This window comes from Oryza glaberrima, chromosome 12 (assembly GCF_000147395.1).
Source record: "Oryza glaberrima chromosome 12, OglaRS2, whole genome shotgun sequence".
Taxonomy (NCBI): Eukaryota; Viridiplantae; Streptophyta; class Magnoliopsida; order Poales; family Poaceae; genus Oryza; species Oryza glaberrima.
The window spans coordinates 19,470,003-19,487,492 of NC_068337.1; the positions used below are offsets into that span (position 1 = coordinate 19,470,003).

The 17,490-nt window shown below is 41.0% G+C and overlaps 2 protein-coding genes across 2 annotated transcripts; both read left to right on the forward strand.

The window, feature by feature from the left end:
* Positions 1-4,138: 4,138 nt before the first annotated feature.
* LOC127758193 (rapid alkalinization factor-like) lies at positions 4,139-5,123 on the forward strand. The gene has a single exon (XM_052283814.1). It carries the CDS (start codon positions 4,412-4,414, stop codon positions 4,793-4,795), a length of 384 nt encoding a protein of 127 aa, XP_052139774.1. The 5' UTR covers positions 4,139-4,411; the 3' UTR covers positions 4,796-5,123.
* A 6,991-nt stretch (positions 5,124-12,114) lies between these two features.
* LOC127757789 (protein RALF-like 1) lies at positions 12,115-12,946 on the forward strand. The gene has a single exon (XM_052283364.1). It carries the CDS (start codon positions 12,216-12,218, stop codon positions 12,612-12,614), a length of 399 nt encoding a protein of 132 aa, XP_052139324.1. The 5' UTR covers positions 12,115-12,215; the 3' UTR covers positions 12,615-12,946.
* Positions 12,947-17,490: the final 4,544 nt, after the last annotated feature.

A 17,490-nucleotide genomic window follows, 5' to 3' on the forward strand; every position in this document is an offset into this window, starting at 1 on the left:
ATGTAGAAGAAAATTTCTTCAGAAAATATATTTCAATGGCATAAAGCAAATAATCCAAAGTAGTTAATCTACAATTTTAACCTTGATGATCCAGATGGCTGACTTCCTTGGTTTGTGCTATGTCATTCATGATTTGCTTGAGACAGTAAATTAACTAACTATAGGCTTTGGTCCCACTATCATGTATGAAAGATTAATTTGCCATTGTTTATGGAAGGGAGGTACCATGATCCATCGATTCGTTTAACTAACAACACCAGCCTCATCATCACATCAGCTCTAATAATGGTAACCGGAAATGTCAGCAATTGGTGTAGGTGACGAACACACTGTTTCAAGAACTGTCTAGAAAACCAAACAAAAAAAAAACAACATCATGCACATTTTGCTGAAATTAATTTTCAAGTTGCAAAAGAGGACACTGACTAGTATTTCTTTATTATAGATCTAACAGTAGATGTACAATTTATTAATAGGGGGGATGGGCTAGATCATCTTCTGGGCTGAATAAACACCTAAAATCCACTGATAAAGTTTTTTGTACCCATATGGCCATCTGGAACTAGTTGCATGCATTTATGGCCATCTGGAACCTTTAGTATCTGGGCTTTAGCCCAAGGACAGAAGGCCCATTTGATAGAGAAATTAATCCAGGGAATCTGATTCTGAATCGTGTTTTTTCTAGGAAGATAAGGTTATTGAAGGGAATATTATATTTTATTTATGGTGTGTGTACGTGGGCACATGGTTATCTAAAAAGTTAACAAAAAGTAGCACAATTTTCAAAAACTAATTGCACACTGAAAAAATAGTACTCCCCATTATACATTTCCGGTCCTTATTTCAACTCAACCAGTGAATGAAATGTTAATTCACATTTAGGAGTTTTGCTACAATTGTGAATAAACAAGAAATAATATAACATGTATACATGGACTACAACTAATTAAGGAAGATATGCATTAATGTTGGAGTTGGCCACCACCATGATCCTTGATATGAACGGGCTCCATGTGAGGGACAGGAGAGGAGACAGCCATGCCCATGTGACCATCCAGACGAGGTTGCTGTTGTTCCACCGAAAGGGATGAAAAAAAAAAGGTTGTTAAGGACAGCCTTTGTGCTCCCTCTAGAAAAAATGGAGGGCTTTTCAGTTGATAAGTTGACCATGTAGTTTAAGTTGGAAAGTGAACTTCATATCATGATAGGACCATTATTAGAGAAGTAATTAGAGTTTGATTACTAGCAAGAAAGGTGATTAGCCTAGAGTATGTGTGGTGTTGAGCCTTGAACGTAGATGAAATGGTTAATTAGGGCAATTAGATTAAGAATAAATTTTTAGTAAAGTTTTTGTTTTGGAAGTGAGTATATTAGAAAATAGGTAAAATTATTTTCACACCCTCTGTTAAGTCTAAATAAGAAAATATCGTAGGATTTTGAATGTGTAGCAATTTCTTATTGATCCGTATTTTACACACATCTAATTTGTAAAAGAAATGAATCTTGAAAAATGTTATGCAATGCAGTCTTTCCTATGAAATTATGGGGGTAAGATTATTTATATTTATAGGGGATGTGTTGGTTGGATAACTACTCCTACGTGACATGCAAGTAACTCAAAGTGGTGCTCATCATGGATTGAAATCATTCTACATGCTCTCTCCATTTTCTATAGTATATACCAAGATTTGTTCCACCTTGGTGGCTATACTAGATTACTAGTTATAGAAGATTGAGTGTGTGTTGCTTGATTATCTCTCTTATAAAAGCTGCTTCGAGCTAAACTTGTCACTGCAAATACGTGTACCTCTACGCACGTCGATAGTCCTTTGGTCCTAGGATTTGAGAAACCTGGCCATAAAAGCCAATACCATGCAAATAAAAGGGCATTTCTCTGAATTTTTTTTAACCATCTTCGTAACGAGAAAATTGTATCTTACATGTATATCTAGTTGATACCCCATGATTTGCTACGGGATATGTTGATTAATGCATGTTATACATTATAGAAATGGTAAATGTATATATTTAAATAATGTGAAAACAATGTGGAGATAATGGTTTGATATTGCTTGCATATTGAGTTTTAAAAACACAACAAAATTGTAAATAATATGTCATGTTTGCATGATATTTAAAATAATTTCTAGTGTACGATGATGTGGTATACTTGCATGTGATTTAAAATACTCTGAATAATAATTGTTAGTGGGTAATGATATAGCACACTTATATTTTAAGTTTTAGAAGTTAATGTGCATTAACTTGAGTTGATAGTAAGATAGGATTGATAGCTCGAAATGAACCATTGTGTTCACTCTGATAACTAGAAATTACAAAATTAGTTAGAGAAAAAGGGAGTCTTTGCATCTTTAGATCATTGTGGATCTAGATTGTAATGTATTGATTGATCGATGATAGTATATATAAAATAGAAATTGTATTAATAGAAACATAAGCAATAGTTATTCAAAAAAAATACAACTGTAGCTATTATGCAAATTTAACTTGATTTTTGGATAATGGAACAAATAGGTAACAAAATGTACATTTGTATTTATGGAAACAGGAGCAAGAGCTGTATACCAAATTTAACTATACTTTTAATAAGATTTTAGCTATGTGCAAAATTATATGAGAAAATCCATTAGTATTTTTTTAACAAAATCTTCATTGTATATCATATATCATTTAATCTCTATATCATGCTTATGCTTACATATTTATCTGTCTTTCATTGTCTACATAATGGATTATCAACTGCAACCAAAATTTAAAATCTAGAACTTAGTTGTAGAGTTAGTTTTGGATTTTTTGTATTATAGTATACTCTTTAGCCTTGAGTTTTAAAAAACTAATAATATAAATGTAAAAGGTTCACATATAAATCATTTTTGATCGCTTCGTAATTTTTTTTTTTTTGCTTATCAAGCTATCTTCGGTGTAATTGCAGGTGTCCCAATACTTTACTTTAAAGGTAATAAAACACATAAGTATAGTTCTTCTGTAAATATTACTACTGTAAAACAAATGACATATCATTAAACAAACTCCAAAAGTAGCATCCATAAACCAAGCCAAAATGACCCACGCATCGGAGACATCCTATGGCCAACCCCTCCTACACACATGTCCATGGTCCATAATCAACGGCATAAAAAGACCCACAAACCAGCCCCATCTCCAAACCCTTTTCCCACCCTCTTGTCTCACTAACTACAGTTCCATCAATCACCTTTACAACTCGAATGATTAGCATCATTCATCAAGTGTTAACCTAACCCTCTCCTCCATGACACATGTCACTATCCTTTGACTACCACCAACACCATGCAATCCACTAGTGTGGTATTTCCCCTATTCAAAAATATTATAACTTACAATCAAATTGAACAAATCATAATAATACGGATTTAAGTATGTACTATCCTTATTCATAGTATTAGGATAATACATATCTAATCTTAAGATGCTATATTTGACACGGAGGTACTCCGTTAATTCTAATTGTTATAAAATGTTACTCCCTCTGTATTTTAATGTATGACGTAGTTGACTTTTTGACAAACGTTTTACATTTCGTCTTATTCAAAAAATTTATATAATTATCATTTATTTTATTGTGACTTGATTTATCATCAAATGTTCTTTAAACATAACATAAGTATTTTTATATTTGCATAAAAAATTTGAATAAGACGAATAGTCAAACGTTGGTTAAAAGGTCAAATGCGTCATACATTAAAATACGGAAGGAGTATATTGATTATCGAGTACTCCATTTGTCTTAAAATACGGCTAGTATAATAAATCTGAACATGCCTCTATCAATATTCGTGGTACAAAATATATCATATATCGTTCTTTGTTTTTTATGTGATAGATGAAGTAGTACTACATTCATCTTAAAATATAGCAACCTAAAATGTGATTAGATTCATCTTAAGATTACGAATATGGACACAAGGTATGTCCACGTTCGTAATTCGATGAATTTTATCTTTTTTTAGATTGCTGCATTTTAATACGGACGAAGTAGCTAGCAACAGCATCAGGATTAGCAGCAACCAGCGGCAAATAAGCAACGCAATCCCCCCATGAGTTGTGTCCAGTTGTCGTGCACCGCCCACCGCGTCGCGCCGCGCCGCGCCGTGGCGTGGCGTCGCGCGGCCACAGCGCGCGCGCACACGCACGCATCGTCGCATCCGCGTTTTTAGCCCCCCCACACCTCGCCACCAGTTCGCCACCCTCTCTCTCTCTTCTCCACCACCACCTCCATCTCGCAGTCGCAGTGCCAGCTAAGGCCTTTGTACAGGGCTTCGCTCCCCACACGTTTTCTTCTCCCCCTCCACATCTCCCCTCTCGCCGCCGCCGCCGCCGCATTCCGTTCAGGGACTTCTCCGCCGGCGCCATGGCTGCCGCTGCAAGGTTCTTGGCGGTCTTGCTCCTCGTTCTTGCTGTCGCGGCGGCGTCTTCCGCGGCGGCGTCGTTGGCTGGCGGCGGCGACCGCCACCTGCAGCTGGGGATGCTGTCCACCGGCGGCGAGTGCCGGGGCACGGTGGGGGAGTGCCTTGAGGGGGGAGACGTCGACGGCGAGGAGGGGGAGCTCGGGTCGGCGTCCGGCGAGGCGCACCGCCGCGTGCTCGCCGGGAGAGGGTACATCAGCTACCAGTCGCTGCGCCGCGACAGCGTGCCGTGCTCTCGCCGCGGCGCCAGCTACTACAACTGTCGCCCCGGCGCCTCCGCCAACCCCTACCACCGCGGCTGCTCCCGCATCACCCGCTGCCGCGGCTGATCTCCTCCTCCTCCGCCGCCGCCGCCGCCGCTGGATCCGCCGGAGAAGATGGCATCGTCGCCGCCAGGTTAAAATACAAAAAAAAAGAGAGGAAAAAACAAAATAATCGAGCTGTTGTTCTTGTGTTCTTGCAGTGCCACTACTCCTACCTCTACTATTTATTACTATTAGCTACTACTATTAATTAATATATTCCTTTGTTTGATTTGCTGCTGCTAATGATGCTGCTGTTGTATTTGGGATCTTATTGTTTGTGCCTTGTAAAGTAAGAGAGATTTGTGCCCCACTATGGCTGGCTTAATTATCAAGAGATATATATTCTTTCTTATTCTTTTTTTGAATCCAGGAGTAGTCTGAGAATCAAATATTGCCTCTTCCTGCTTGGTTCACTCCTGCTGTTCTTGGTTTTGAATCATTGTGTGTTGGCTTGCTGTTCTGAAATGTGGAGAAAAATTCAAGCTTTGCCTTGGCATTGTGGTAGATGTAGATGTAGATCTGAAGCTGCAAACCATTCCTTCCATTGTTGGAGATGAAGGTTCTGTTCATTGCACAACAGCTTGTAGATCTGGTTGCCCCCTGTTGTTGTTCTGATCTGTAGTCTCTGACTCTCTAAAATGTTGTTTTTTTTTTAAGCAACATGGATAGATTTGTGCCTGCTGTATAACTTCATAGCACCAATGGCAAGGAAGAATAGCTCAGCTCGCAATCTTTTCCCCTTCTATGCATATGCATTACTTGCACACCACTTGTTAGTCAACTAAATAGTAGCATGGCTGTTTGTTAATAGGCTCTTGGAGTTGGAGAAAAGGTTAGCAACTTACCATGTTAATCATCTATTACTGGTCCCTTGATTTGTGTTAGGCAATGGTGGTAGTAGCCACGCCTTGTTCTTTGCAGAGATATCTTCAGTCTTCTCTCCATTATGGTTTCAGGTTGTTCATGGTATTCAGCTACCAACCCAACATAGAAGAGATGAAAGATAGCAAACCATCTACCATATCAGTGCCATGCTTATGATCCTGTGAAATGTGACAGAATGAACCATTGTTTGGACTTTGGAGTTTGGGTTGGTGTAGATGGTGACAGCATTAAACTGCTAAACCCTTTTGCTGATGAGCTGAGCACATATTTTTGTGGCCCAAAAATGTCACTACTACTATTAACTTTTGTTCTTGGTGAAACTGAAAGATGTGGCCAGTTGCATTGAGGATTGGGTGAGAGGAATAAGTGCCGTGTTCTTGGGGATTGATTAGAGAGAATCTTTTAATTCAGCGTGTCTCGTGGATATATATATTTTTGGTCTAAGCTAGGGAATAAATGACATGCTTGTCTGCATGTTAGTAAGCTATTAGCATTGATGATTTCTGATGAGTCCATGAAAATGGTCTTGGAAGTTGTAACAAGCATGAGATTTCTGTTGCAAGTTGCAACATTTTTAGCTGTAGTTTTGAGCTAGTAGCAGTAGTAGGCTAGTATCTTGAGTTATCCAGGTAGCAGAATATTACATGGTGAGGTCTTTTCTTTTGTTTGCACGGTCCATGTTTGAACTGTGATGTCTGAGGTATATGCCATGTGAGATACTAACCTGAAAAATGCTGTGATGAAATTTTTGGTTGGGTGACTCAGCCATTCTTGTTCTGCAATTCCTCTAATCTGAAATACAGTTTGGTTGAGTTAGCTTAAGTTATGGTAGGAGTAGCTTAATTAGGGGTTGTCTGGATTGGTACGCATGAAGACCAACCAAACTTGGAATAAGTTCATCTGAGTTCGCTTAACTTGTCAAAGAATCCTATTTTCGTCCCTCAATTGGAAAACCTGACACAACGGGTCCCTTAACTATTAAAACCAGTGCAGATTAGGTCACTTGGTGGTTTTGAGGACGGTTTTGGCTGACGTGGCACTTATGTGGCTCTAATTTGACTCGTCTTCATCTGACGTGGTATTAACGTGGCGCTTACGTGGCAATTCGATCCGGAAAAATAATAAAACCTGTGGGACTCACATGTCAGTTTCACACGAAAATTTATTAAAAAATGGCCCCACATGTCAGTCGAACTCACCCCTCTTCTTCCTCCTCTCCCCCCATCTTCCCTCTCTTCATCTCTCTCTCCTCTCCTCTCCTCTCTCCAGGCGACGGAGAGGAGCTTCTCCCTGCCGGCGCCGCCACGCGTCGCCCCCTCCTCTCCTGCCGACGCTGCCGCGCGCCGCTCCCTCCTCTCCCGCCGACGCCATCGCGCGCCGCTCCCTCTTCTCCCGCCGGCGGCCATCGGGGAGAAGGGCGGCGAACGACGGCCATCGGGGAGAAGGGCTAGACGAGTTCCCTGGCCTACCGGCGAGCGCACGCAAGAGAGAGATGGCCGATGGCCGCTCTTCTCCATTTCCGCCGCCGTCGTCGTCGCCGGCCGCATCTTCTCCATTTCTTGGACGACATGCTTCCACTCCTTATATTCGGCTTCCTGCAAGCAACCAAGATGAGAAGGCCAACCAAGATTTGATGTGGGATCATAGAAGCAGTGGAATCGAATCGAATCGTAAATACTTGGAGGGTCTTCTTGGAGCCGTCGAGGAGCGTGCAGATGTGGGTGGCGAGGCGAGGGACAGTGTCGGCGCGCCTGGTGAGTAGAAGCGCGACGAGGAGGAACCTGGCGAGGTAGCGGAGGCGCTTGGTGGGGGTGAAGAGATTGATCGGCGGCGTCGGCGAGGAAGTAGCCACGGTCGAGGACGGCGTGGTAGAAGACGCGCACGCGGGCGAAGCGCCGGTCTGCTATCCAACAGCGACCAGAACTGCTCGATCGTCCCGCCGCCGCTGCCACCTACTTGGGCTTGGGGAGGAGCTACTACTTGGTGCGGCGACGCCGCCATGGCGAATCCAATGGGCCGCTGCATGCCGCTGCGGCGCTGCCTCTCTGTAGCCTGGAGAGAGGAGAGGATAGAGAGACGAAGAGAGGGGAGAAGGGGAGAGAGGAGGAAGAAGAGGAGTGAGTTGGACTGACATGTGGGGCCCACGTAGGGTCCACCATTTTTTTAATTTTTTTCTGTGTGAGATTGACGTGTGGGTCTCACGGGTTTTATTATTTTTCCGGATCGAATTGCCACGTAATCGCCACGTCAATGCCACGTAATATGAAGACAGAGTCAAATTAGCCACGTAGGCGCCACGTCAGCCAAAACCGCCCTCGAAACCGCCGAGGGACCTAATCTGCAGCGGTTTTGATAGTTAAGGGACCCGTTATATCTGTTTTTCGGTTGAGGGTCGAAAATCGGATTCGTTGACAAGTTAAGGGACCTCAGATGAACTTAATCCCTGTTCACTTTGATGCAAAAAAAACCTTACCAAATTTTGGCAATATGGTGGCAACTTGCCAAAATTTTGGTAGGATTTCTTATATAGTTACCAAAATTTGGTAGCAAACTAAATGTAGCCACTTTTTTAACAACTTCAACAAAATTTGGTAAGGTTGAAAATATCATCGAAGTGAACATGCCCTTATTCCACCAAACTTTGGCATCTCTGACCAAATGTGGCCATACTTTGATTTTCTTCTGTGGGCCTCCTGGGCCCAAATTGATTGATTTCTTAGACATTACAAAACGGGCCAGAAATTCTGGTCTGTACAAAAGGGCCCAAAAATAGCCCGTTTCTTTCTTCACATGTTCCAGTAGAACTAGAAAGATAGCCCGCACATTAGCGCGGGCATGTGTCGTAGACTATGTTTGAACATCTATAATATATGATTTCTCCATAAATTGTTTTCATTAGCATTGCTTTATAATTTTCTAACCTAGCTATTAGTTATTTTTATAACATGTCATATTTAATTAATCCCTACAAGCAATTATTTATAATATTTTTCATCATCTAAAAAGTAGGTAGACATATTTTGTGTTAGAAAACATGTATAGCAAATTAAGTGTAAATTCAAAAGTAAGGTGTTTTTTTATTTGAATGTAGGTTATCATTGTTTGTTGACGGATGAATTGGGTGGGATATGAGGCTCCACTAAATGCATGGGTTTATATAGTCTAATATTATTGTTTAGTTTGAGAGAGAATCCATATGTGAACATTCTATGTAGAGTGTGGGTGAGACTCCATGCAACTTAGCGTGAATAATATTGGATGAAGAAATATAGTTGTGCAATATATTATTTTGGAAGATGATGTATTATGAATACACACTTGTCTTTTAATATGAGATAAATCTAATGGCTGGAAAAAATGGGTTCATCAGTTTAAAAACGCCTAGGAGGATTTATGGGGTAACATGTGGAGACTTTATATAAAAAGAAACCATCATATAAAATTGATTAGATGATATATAAAATAAAATTATAAGTGTAGCTTAAAATTATGGTCTTTTTAATATTTGTTTCTCTCTTTAGTTTAGTAGCTGAAAATAGGGAGGAGACTGGAGAAAAACGAATAACATAGAACTCGAATTAGGTATAAGAAAGGGTTCGCAGTGTAATAGTGTTATGTGCATGTGATTGGAGAGGGAGGTGGAGGGTACATTATTTTTTTTTCAATCTTTGTAAACAATCTAAGTGAGAACCTATGATTTGTTGTTTTCTCATTCTAAGGATCTTTAAGATATGACATGTGGTGGCTTAAGTTTATAAAGAGAAAGGTGATCTAATAGTTAAAAATAATGGGTCATCAAATTAAGTGGAAACCAATGTATATATATATACTCCCTCTATCCACACATATTACTTTTGTCACCAAAACCAAGAAAATATTAAATCATCTTGGATGTTATAAAATCAAGGAGTAAATGCAAGCATGCAAGTATGCAACCAATGAGTATTTAGATGACTCCTTCGGTTCTAATCAAACATTTAATTTATCTCTTTATTTAAGTCTTAAATACATAAAGACTATAAATAGGAATAACTTATTTGGAAAAACTCAAATGTGAAATATGTCTAACTTTTATGGATGGAGGGAGTACTTTATTTTTTTCTTTGAATTTCAATTTTTTCAAAGTTTTAAAATATCATACGTGGTGACTTAAGAGTGCTATAGAGCACGTTTAATTGATCTTTACTATGTAAAACGATTCAAGAATATCTAATATGCGTTGTCATGTTTTTTAATGTTTTGTTGTTATTTGGTAAGGAGATTTTTTTTATTGAGGTAGATTTAATGCGTTCATCTATTTGAATTATTTATATCTTTAAATCCAATTTTTAAAATTATAACTTCACTGATTTAAATGAAAATTGATGAAATTATAAGTCCACCAATTTAATTGAAAATTGATGGTTAGATTTGTTTTCTTCATAATATTTTTTATAATTAAATTTTTTATTTATAAAAAAGGAAGGTGAGAGAAAGAATTATTAAAGACGGAGAAAGTGTATATATGTATACTTACATGCGTGGGGTGGTCGGAAGGGTGGGCCAGTGGGGAGAGGAGAGTTATGCCGGTGGGAGACAGGCGATGGATGTGGATTTTGGTTTTTTTTAAGAAAAAAAAAGATAAATCTAATAGTCGAAAATAGATGGTTTACCAATTTATTATAATTCCACGTGGCGATTTAGTAGTGTTTATAGGCGTACCACGTGGTAGTATAGGAGTGTTTGTATACCTCTAGTATATAATTTCTTTTATTTTTAAATGGTAATTAGGATGACATGCCCTATAAATTATTCTTTTCCGTAGAAGTTTACCACGGTTGAATCATTAAGTATTTTAAAGACACCATGGATCTAAATTTAAATGTGTTCGCAAATTTGATGATTAAGATAAATCTAGTAGAGCTTAGCAGGATGAAAACAGGTGCACACCCTCATTTGTAGCAGACCTAATGCTAATTGCATTGATAATCCCTAGCAAGAATAGGTTAGTCTATTTGGATAACCACATTAAAGCAAGCAGCACGCACGTTGAAAACATATTCAACGTTTTGATTTCTCTGCATCTTTGTGGTTTATTATACTCCCTCCATTCAAAAAAAATGTTTGACGCTGTTAACTTTTTTAGTCATCTTTGACCGTTCGTCTTATTCAAAAAAAATTTAAGTAATTATTAATTCTTTCCTATCATTTGATTTACTGTTAAATATACTTCTATGTATATATTTGATAAATTTTTTTAATAAGACGAACGGTCAAACATGTTTAAAAAAATTAACGTTGTCAAATATTTAGGGACAGAGTGAGTATAATTTAGTAACTTAAGATTTTATATGGGGTTGCTAGCAATAAAGTAGGAAATTCACGTACTTACCACAGAGGGAGGAGTACGTATATATAGAGAGAGGAGATTTCTTTTTTATTGGAAACAGATCGTTGACATATATCTAACTGTTAGAAATAATAGATTCATCGAGATATATCTAATTGTTCGAAATAATAGATTCATCGGTTTATAAGTTATAACGGATGGTCATATTTTTTTTTCTTTTTTCTCATAATTACAAAGATTTTTTCTAATTTATTAGAGTGTGACATGACAGCTTAGAAGAGTATGTAGGATGTCACGTGGTGACTTAAGTGCATTCGTAGGAAGTTTAATGGACTTGTGCGTAGAATACAACTTGAAATAACATATATTTTTTTTACAACTATTAGCTGAAATTATTAATTTGGTTTTTATCTCCCATGAGTGAAAAAAGGAAAAAAGAAAAGAAGGGAAGGGGGGACACGTACGTACGAAGTATATACGTACATGCACGTACACGTACGGATGGATCGATATAGAACGTGGTGCTTTCTAAATATAAATCTATTTGGTATTTTTTAGTTAGATCTAATGGTTAGAAAATATGGGTCCACCAGATTAAATGAAAATCAATGGTTAGATATTTTATTTTTTTTCTAGAATTTCTCTAATTTATTAGAGCGCCACTTGACGGCCTAGGAGCATTTGTAGGGATGACATGTGGCGGTTTAAGAGCATTCATAGGAAGTTTAATGGACTTTTAGTATATAATAGATAGATAATAGATTTCTGACCACATTTTCTCTTTTCTCCACTTTGCACACTCATTTTCTCTTCTCCATGCATGGTACACGTACACGTGGCGACGGCAATGAGATCAGTGTTAGCGAGGTGGTGAGCTCACCGGAGAGCGGAGGTGAAGGTTTCTCTACAATGATTTTGCCATATATAGACACGCAGATTTTGGGTTCCGTCTGGCAGATCCACGTGCCAGGGACAAAGTGTTATATATAGACGTGCAAGATTAGTTTCCATCTAAAACGATCCACGTGTTGGTGACAAAGTCAAACGGTTTCGACCGATAACTAGAGGATATCCTGTCACGCGGACCCCCACAAATAACGTAGGGACATCACCTAATGCTTCTCTCCCCCACCCGTTTTTTCTTCCCCCTCTCCTCACCTCTCCTCTCGATCGCCTCCGCTGCCACCCTCCACCATTCTCATTCCCCCACCCCTCCCCCTCTCGCGCGCCATGGCTGCCGCCGCCGCTGTAAGGTCTGTGGCGATCTCGCTCTTCGTCGTCGCCCTCGCCGTGGCAGCGTTCGCCTGGTCCCCGTCGTCGCTGGCGGGCGGCGCCAGCCACCACCTGCGGCTGGAGGAGGTGGCCAGCGCCACCGGCGCCGGCGCGGCGGGGCATGGCAGCATGTCGGCGGCCGCCGGGAAGGACGGTGGCGCCAGCGCGGCGGCGCATGGCAGCGCGCCGGCGGCCGCCGGGATGGACAAGAACGGGTACCTCAGCTTCTTCGCCGCCATGCGCCGCGACAGCGTGCCGTGCACCCGCAAAGGCGCCAGCTACTACAACTGCGTCCCCGGCGCGCCGCCCAGCCCGTACAACCGCAGCTGCGAGCACATCACCCGCTGCCACGGCTGATCGATCACACCATCGCCCCTCCTCCTCCTCCGCCGCCGCTGCCGGTGCCGGCGCCGGCGATGATGATTCGCTTTGTTTCTTTGACGACGACGACGATGTGCACGCATATGCATATGCGTGCTAGCGTTTTGTCGATCGATCGATCGATCACCAGGTTAATTAAATAAAAATGACATGAAATAAGGTGTGTGTGTGTTTGTTCTCGTGTTGGTGCCGTGCCACTGCGTTCTCTTATTATTATCCATGTCTACTGTCTCATTGTATTAGCTACTACTGTTGTCCATTTGTTTCTTTTGATTAATTAATTTGCTGCTAATGATGCAGCTATTGTATTTGGGATTTTTGTCCCTGTAAGGTTTTGTTTGTTTAATCCCTTCTACAAGAGGATCGAGGGGGATTTGGACAGGACTTATTTCACAACTATTGTATGGTGTGGAATTATTCTCCTTCAATCTCCTCCGTTCTCCTTTTCTTGAGGATTAAATGAACAAGGTCTAAATTAAGCCGATTTCATCTTGTTGCTTAATTTGCGATCGAATTCTACCCTATTTGTTTGACCGTGTTTTGTACCAGAGGTTAATCTATTATATGGGGGTAATTATACATGCATCTGGCTTTGGACAGTAGATAATTAAAAGTAAAGGGCAATATAATGCCAGCAGATGCATGAATTACACATATATAAATCAATTAGCCACTCTGTTTGTCTGATAAAAAAATTTCTATAAACTCACACAATATATAGTTTAGCACCGTAAGATATATATATTTATATTTGAGATTCACTGCGAGAAATACTTTCATAATATATAATACACAAGTTGTTGAACTACATGGGTAAACAGGTTTCTAAAAATCAATGGTAAAAAATAGACTTGTTTAATTTAGTACCAACCTAAAACGATAAATAGTTACAGACGAAGGGAGTAATTAATTAGCTCATTTATAGCTAAGACACCACATATGTGCAAATTATGCAGTTACATTTATTAGTTCATTTCATGCGTGCAGCCATGCTGTAGAGCAAGCGGTTCTCATATACATGTAAGCATAGGAGATTAGGAGGGGACAACTACATGTTGTATTCATCCATGGCTACACCGACTAATGCTCCCTCCGATCATTAATATATGATATTTTTTACACTAAAATTAGTGTTAAACCATCAGACGATGTTAGTGGCTCCAGACTTTAATTTGCTGCATGGACGTACGGAGCTAGCCGTGTTCATTCGGTCAGCCGATCTCGATGAAATTGCTAAATCCTCAATACGAATCAAATTTTCGATTCAAGGTTTATGGCTCCATTAAAAATGCAGAATTAAGAAAATAGAGGAATATAGAAAATCTAGGATATTGATACAAATGTAAGTATAAAATAGAGAATTATAAAATATAAGAAAAAAAATTAAAAGAACAACCTTTTAATCGAACAGGAGGAAAAACATAAGGATTTAAAGAGAGATAAGACACAAAAGAAACTTTCCGTAAGACTCGAACTCATGTTAAATTTCCGTTGACGCAAAATCTAAATCAACACACATAAATGCCTGATAGGTTTGCTTAACTCGGTCCTAAATTTCGATAAGGTTTAGACGTGTCAGCTAGTTTGATCCTGTAATTAACAAGGATGGTAGGAAAAATTGAACCAATGAACCGATCGGCTAATACTGATATAATGTGATAGATACAGATCCGATGGTTAAATCATACATCATGTAACATCCTGAAAATTCAAGAAAATAAAAATCACTAAAATTTCGAACATTTTAAAACTTTTGCATCATGCTGGTTGTTATGATTGCTATTGCTTGCCAAACCGTAAATGATCACAAAGAAAGTAAAGTAAGGATCTAAAATTTAAGTAATAGATAAATTTACGAGAATATAATATTGTTAACCCTACAAATAATTACGCACAAGAAAACAAAGCCAGACAAACGGAAGATTAATTACTAATTTAAATTATGGATTAAATACTAAATACGTGAACCATGTGTTGCGTGCCATGAAATCTAAATACACATGAAATGATGACCATTTATAATGGAACTATATCTATAACATAGTTTCACTAGGAGTAATTAATGGGATATTACTAAACTATAATGGTCTATATAAAGGTAAACCAATTCACATGAAATAATGGTCATATAATTAAATTAAGCTTTATAAAATTATGTGAGGTTTGAATTAAACAATTAGATTAATATTGTGCCGAGTCTCAATTTACTATTTATAGAATAAATAGATTGAACCTATCCGTGTAAAATATATTGCTATACAACTAAACTCGACCAATCTGCTAATATATTAATCATGACAAGTCGTTATATTAAATTCAATATTACCCCAAAGTCTTCAAAAATATATAAGTTCACTTTAGGGCCAATAATCTAAATTAATCTAAAAAGAACTCGTTTGTGTGATAAATAAATAAATATGGGTGGTAATAATTTTGGATAAATTTTCATGAGGATTTAGTGCCTAAATTTAGTTAACATTTAACTAAGTAAAATTAGAGTTTATAGGATTAAAATAGTATAGAAAATGGGCTAAAATCGGGATAAATAGGAAAAGTCACTGTTCATTACGGCATAGGTGTTCGATGTGGTCCCCTAGCCCTCCCCCCTCCTCTCCCACCACGGCACCCTAGCCAGCTGTGCGCCCCGTGCTGCCGCCGCCCGTCGCCATCGCCGCCTGCCACCGCGCGCCGTCGCCATCGCCGCTGCCGCGCCGCGCGTCGTCGCGTCGCCTTGCGCCCCGCGCCCTGCCCCGCTGCGCGCCCGTCCCATCGCCGCGCGCCGAGCCCCGCGCCGCGCCGCGCCGTCCCGTCGCCGCGCGCCGAGCCCCGCGCCGCGCCGCGCCGTCCCGTCGCCGCGCGCCGTCCCATCGCCGCTGCTGCGCCGTCGCCGTCGCCATCCCACTGCCGCGCCGCGCGTGCCGCCGACGCCTCGAGCCCCTCCCCGCGCTGCGCGCCCATCCCGTGTCGCTGCGCCGCCCGGCGCGTGTCACACCCTAAAAATTTCAAATATATAAATTGTTGTTTAATTGGAATTATTAGAATTGATTTTAAAAGCCTAGAAGAGAAGATCTAATTTTAAATAATAAATTCCAATATAAAATGGGGCTAGATAAAATTTTATTAAATACTTTGCTTAATTCTATAATTTCTAGATTTTTCTGGGATTTATTTGAGCTAAGGAAGTATTTTTAATAAATGGAATTGCATTTCATGAATAATTTAAATGGAAAAAGGTTTTTAAAAGTCTCTTTTGGCTTTGGGCCGAAAGTCGGCCCAAAACCTTCTCTCTCTCCTCCTCGGCCCAAGTCGGCCCAGTCCGCAGCCGCAGCCGTCGCTCGCGCGCGCGTTCGCCCGCTGACAGGTGGGGCCCGCCTGTCAGACTCGTCGTCTTCCTCGCGCCGCCGCCGCCCGAAACCCTAGCGCCGCGCCGCCGCCGTCTCTTTCCAAATCCGGCCGATCCTTTCCGTTTCCGGTGAAATCAATAGAGGGGAAATGATCTTCTCGATCTCCTCTACCTTTTCCCTTTTGGAACTTCGGCTAAAATCGTTTGGAAAGCGGAGGATTCGATCTCGAATCGGATCGGTCTCTCTCCTCCGAACCCTAGACTTTCCTTCTCGTCGCCGGCCGCCGTGGGCCTTCGCCGCCGTGTTCTTGCCCCTATAAAAGGATCCCCGGTGTCTCCGCTACCCGTCGCCACCCTCGCCTTCGCCTCTCGTCGTCCGTAGAGCCCTAGCGCCGTGAGTCCTCGCGCCGCCGTCGTCGCCGCCGCTCCAGCCGTGCGCCGCCGTCGCTCCAGTCGTCGCCGTCGCTCGGGAAGGCCGCCGTCGTGGTCGCCGTCGCGTCGCCGTCCTCGTCCACCCCTCCGCCGTCGCTGTCGACCGCCGGGACATCGTCGCCGTCGTCAAGCCGAAGGTTGCCGCCGCTTCTTCCTCGTCGCCGACGTCATCCGGTCATCGTCTGCCGTCGCTTTGGTTGCCGGTGAGTTCGCCGTGCCGACCGCTACCCGTAGGTGCTCTCCGTTCGCGCCGCCACGCTGTCGTTCGCCGGCGAGCTCGCGCGGTTCGGTCGCCGCCGGTGGTGACGTCATCGCCGACGTCACCGATGCCGTCCGCTGTGGTCCGGCCGTGGACCGGTCGATCTCGGCCGTTCGTTTTGAATGAATCGATCTCGGCCGTCCGTTCTCGTGAACCGTCGCCGTGCACCCGGTCCACCGCAAGCCCTAGCCGCTGACGCAATAAATCCTCTTTTCCTTTTCAAAAATAATTCATTATTGCGTCATAATTCAATTAAAATCCATATAAGTGTTTTAATCCGTTTTAATCTTTAAAAATTCATAACTAATTCATCTTAGCTCGGATTTAGTTGGTTCAAGTCTCTAAATTTTTCTAAAATTGAGATCTACATGTTAAAAATATCCACATGTACTGTTCATACTTGTTTATGTGTTGTTTTGGTGTTTTGCTCTTTTCTGTTTAGATTCCGACGTTTCCGGAGAGTCCGTTTTCGCAGGAGAAGAATTTGAAGAGTTCCAAGGCCAGCAAGGCAAGTCACACAGATCCCAAACAACCCCTTTGAGCATGTTGATCCCATTTAAAGCTATTGTTTCTATTCAACTATTGCATTTATTTTCGAATGTCATTGGGTGGAATTAACCTATTGTTTGTTATAGCCCTTTTGTTCTTGATTACTTTATTCCTTGATACCTTGGGTTCTTATAAATTGACTAGTTGAGCTTTATATATTGGTTCAGCTAGATATTAGATGTGATTGCTTAGCCATGCTTAGAAACATTAGCACACTATTGGGATAACTTATGACTCCCTATTATTCAATGATGGCTTAATGATAACTC

Excerpts from the sequence above, each read along its gene's own strand:
- LOC127758193 (XM_052283814.1), top strand. The coding sequence starts at position 4,412 with ATGGCTGCCGCTGCAAGGTTCTTGGCGGTCTTGCTCCTCGTTCTTGCT.
- LOC127757789 (XM_052283364.1), top strand. The coding sequence starts at position 12,216 with ATGGCTGCCGCCGCCGCTGTAAGGTCTGTGGCGATCTCGCTCTTCGTC.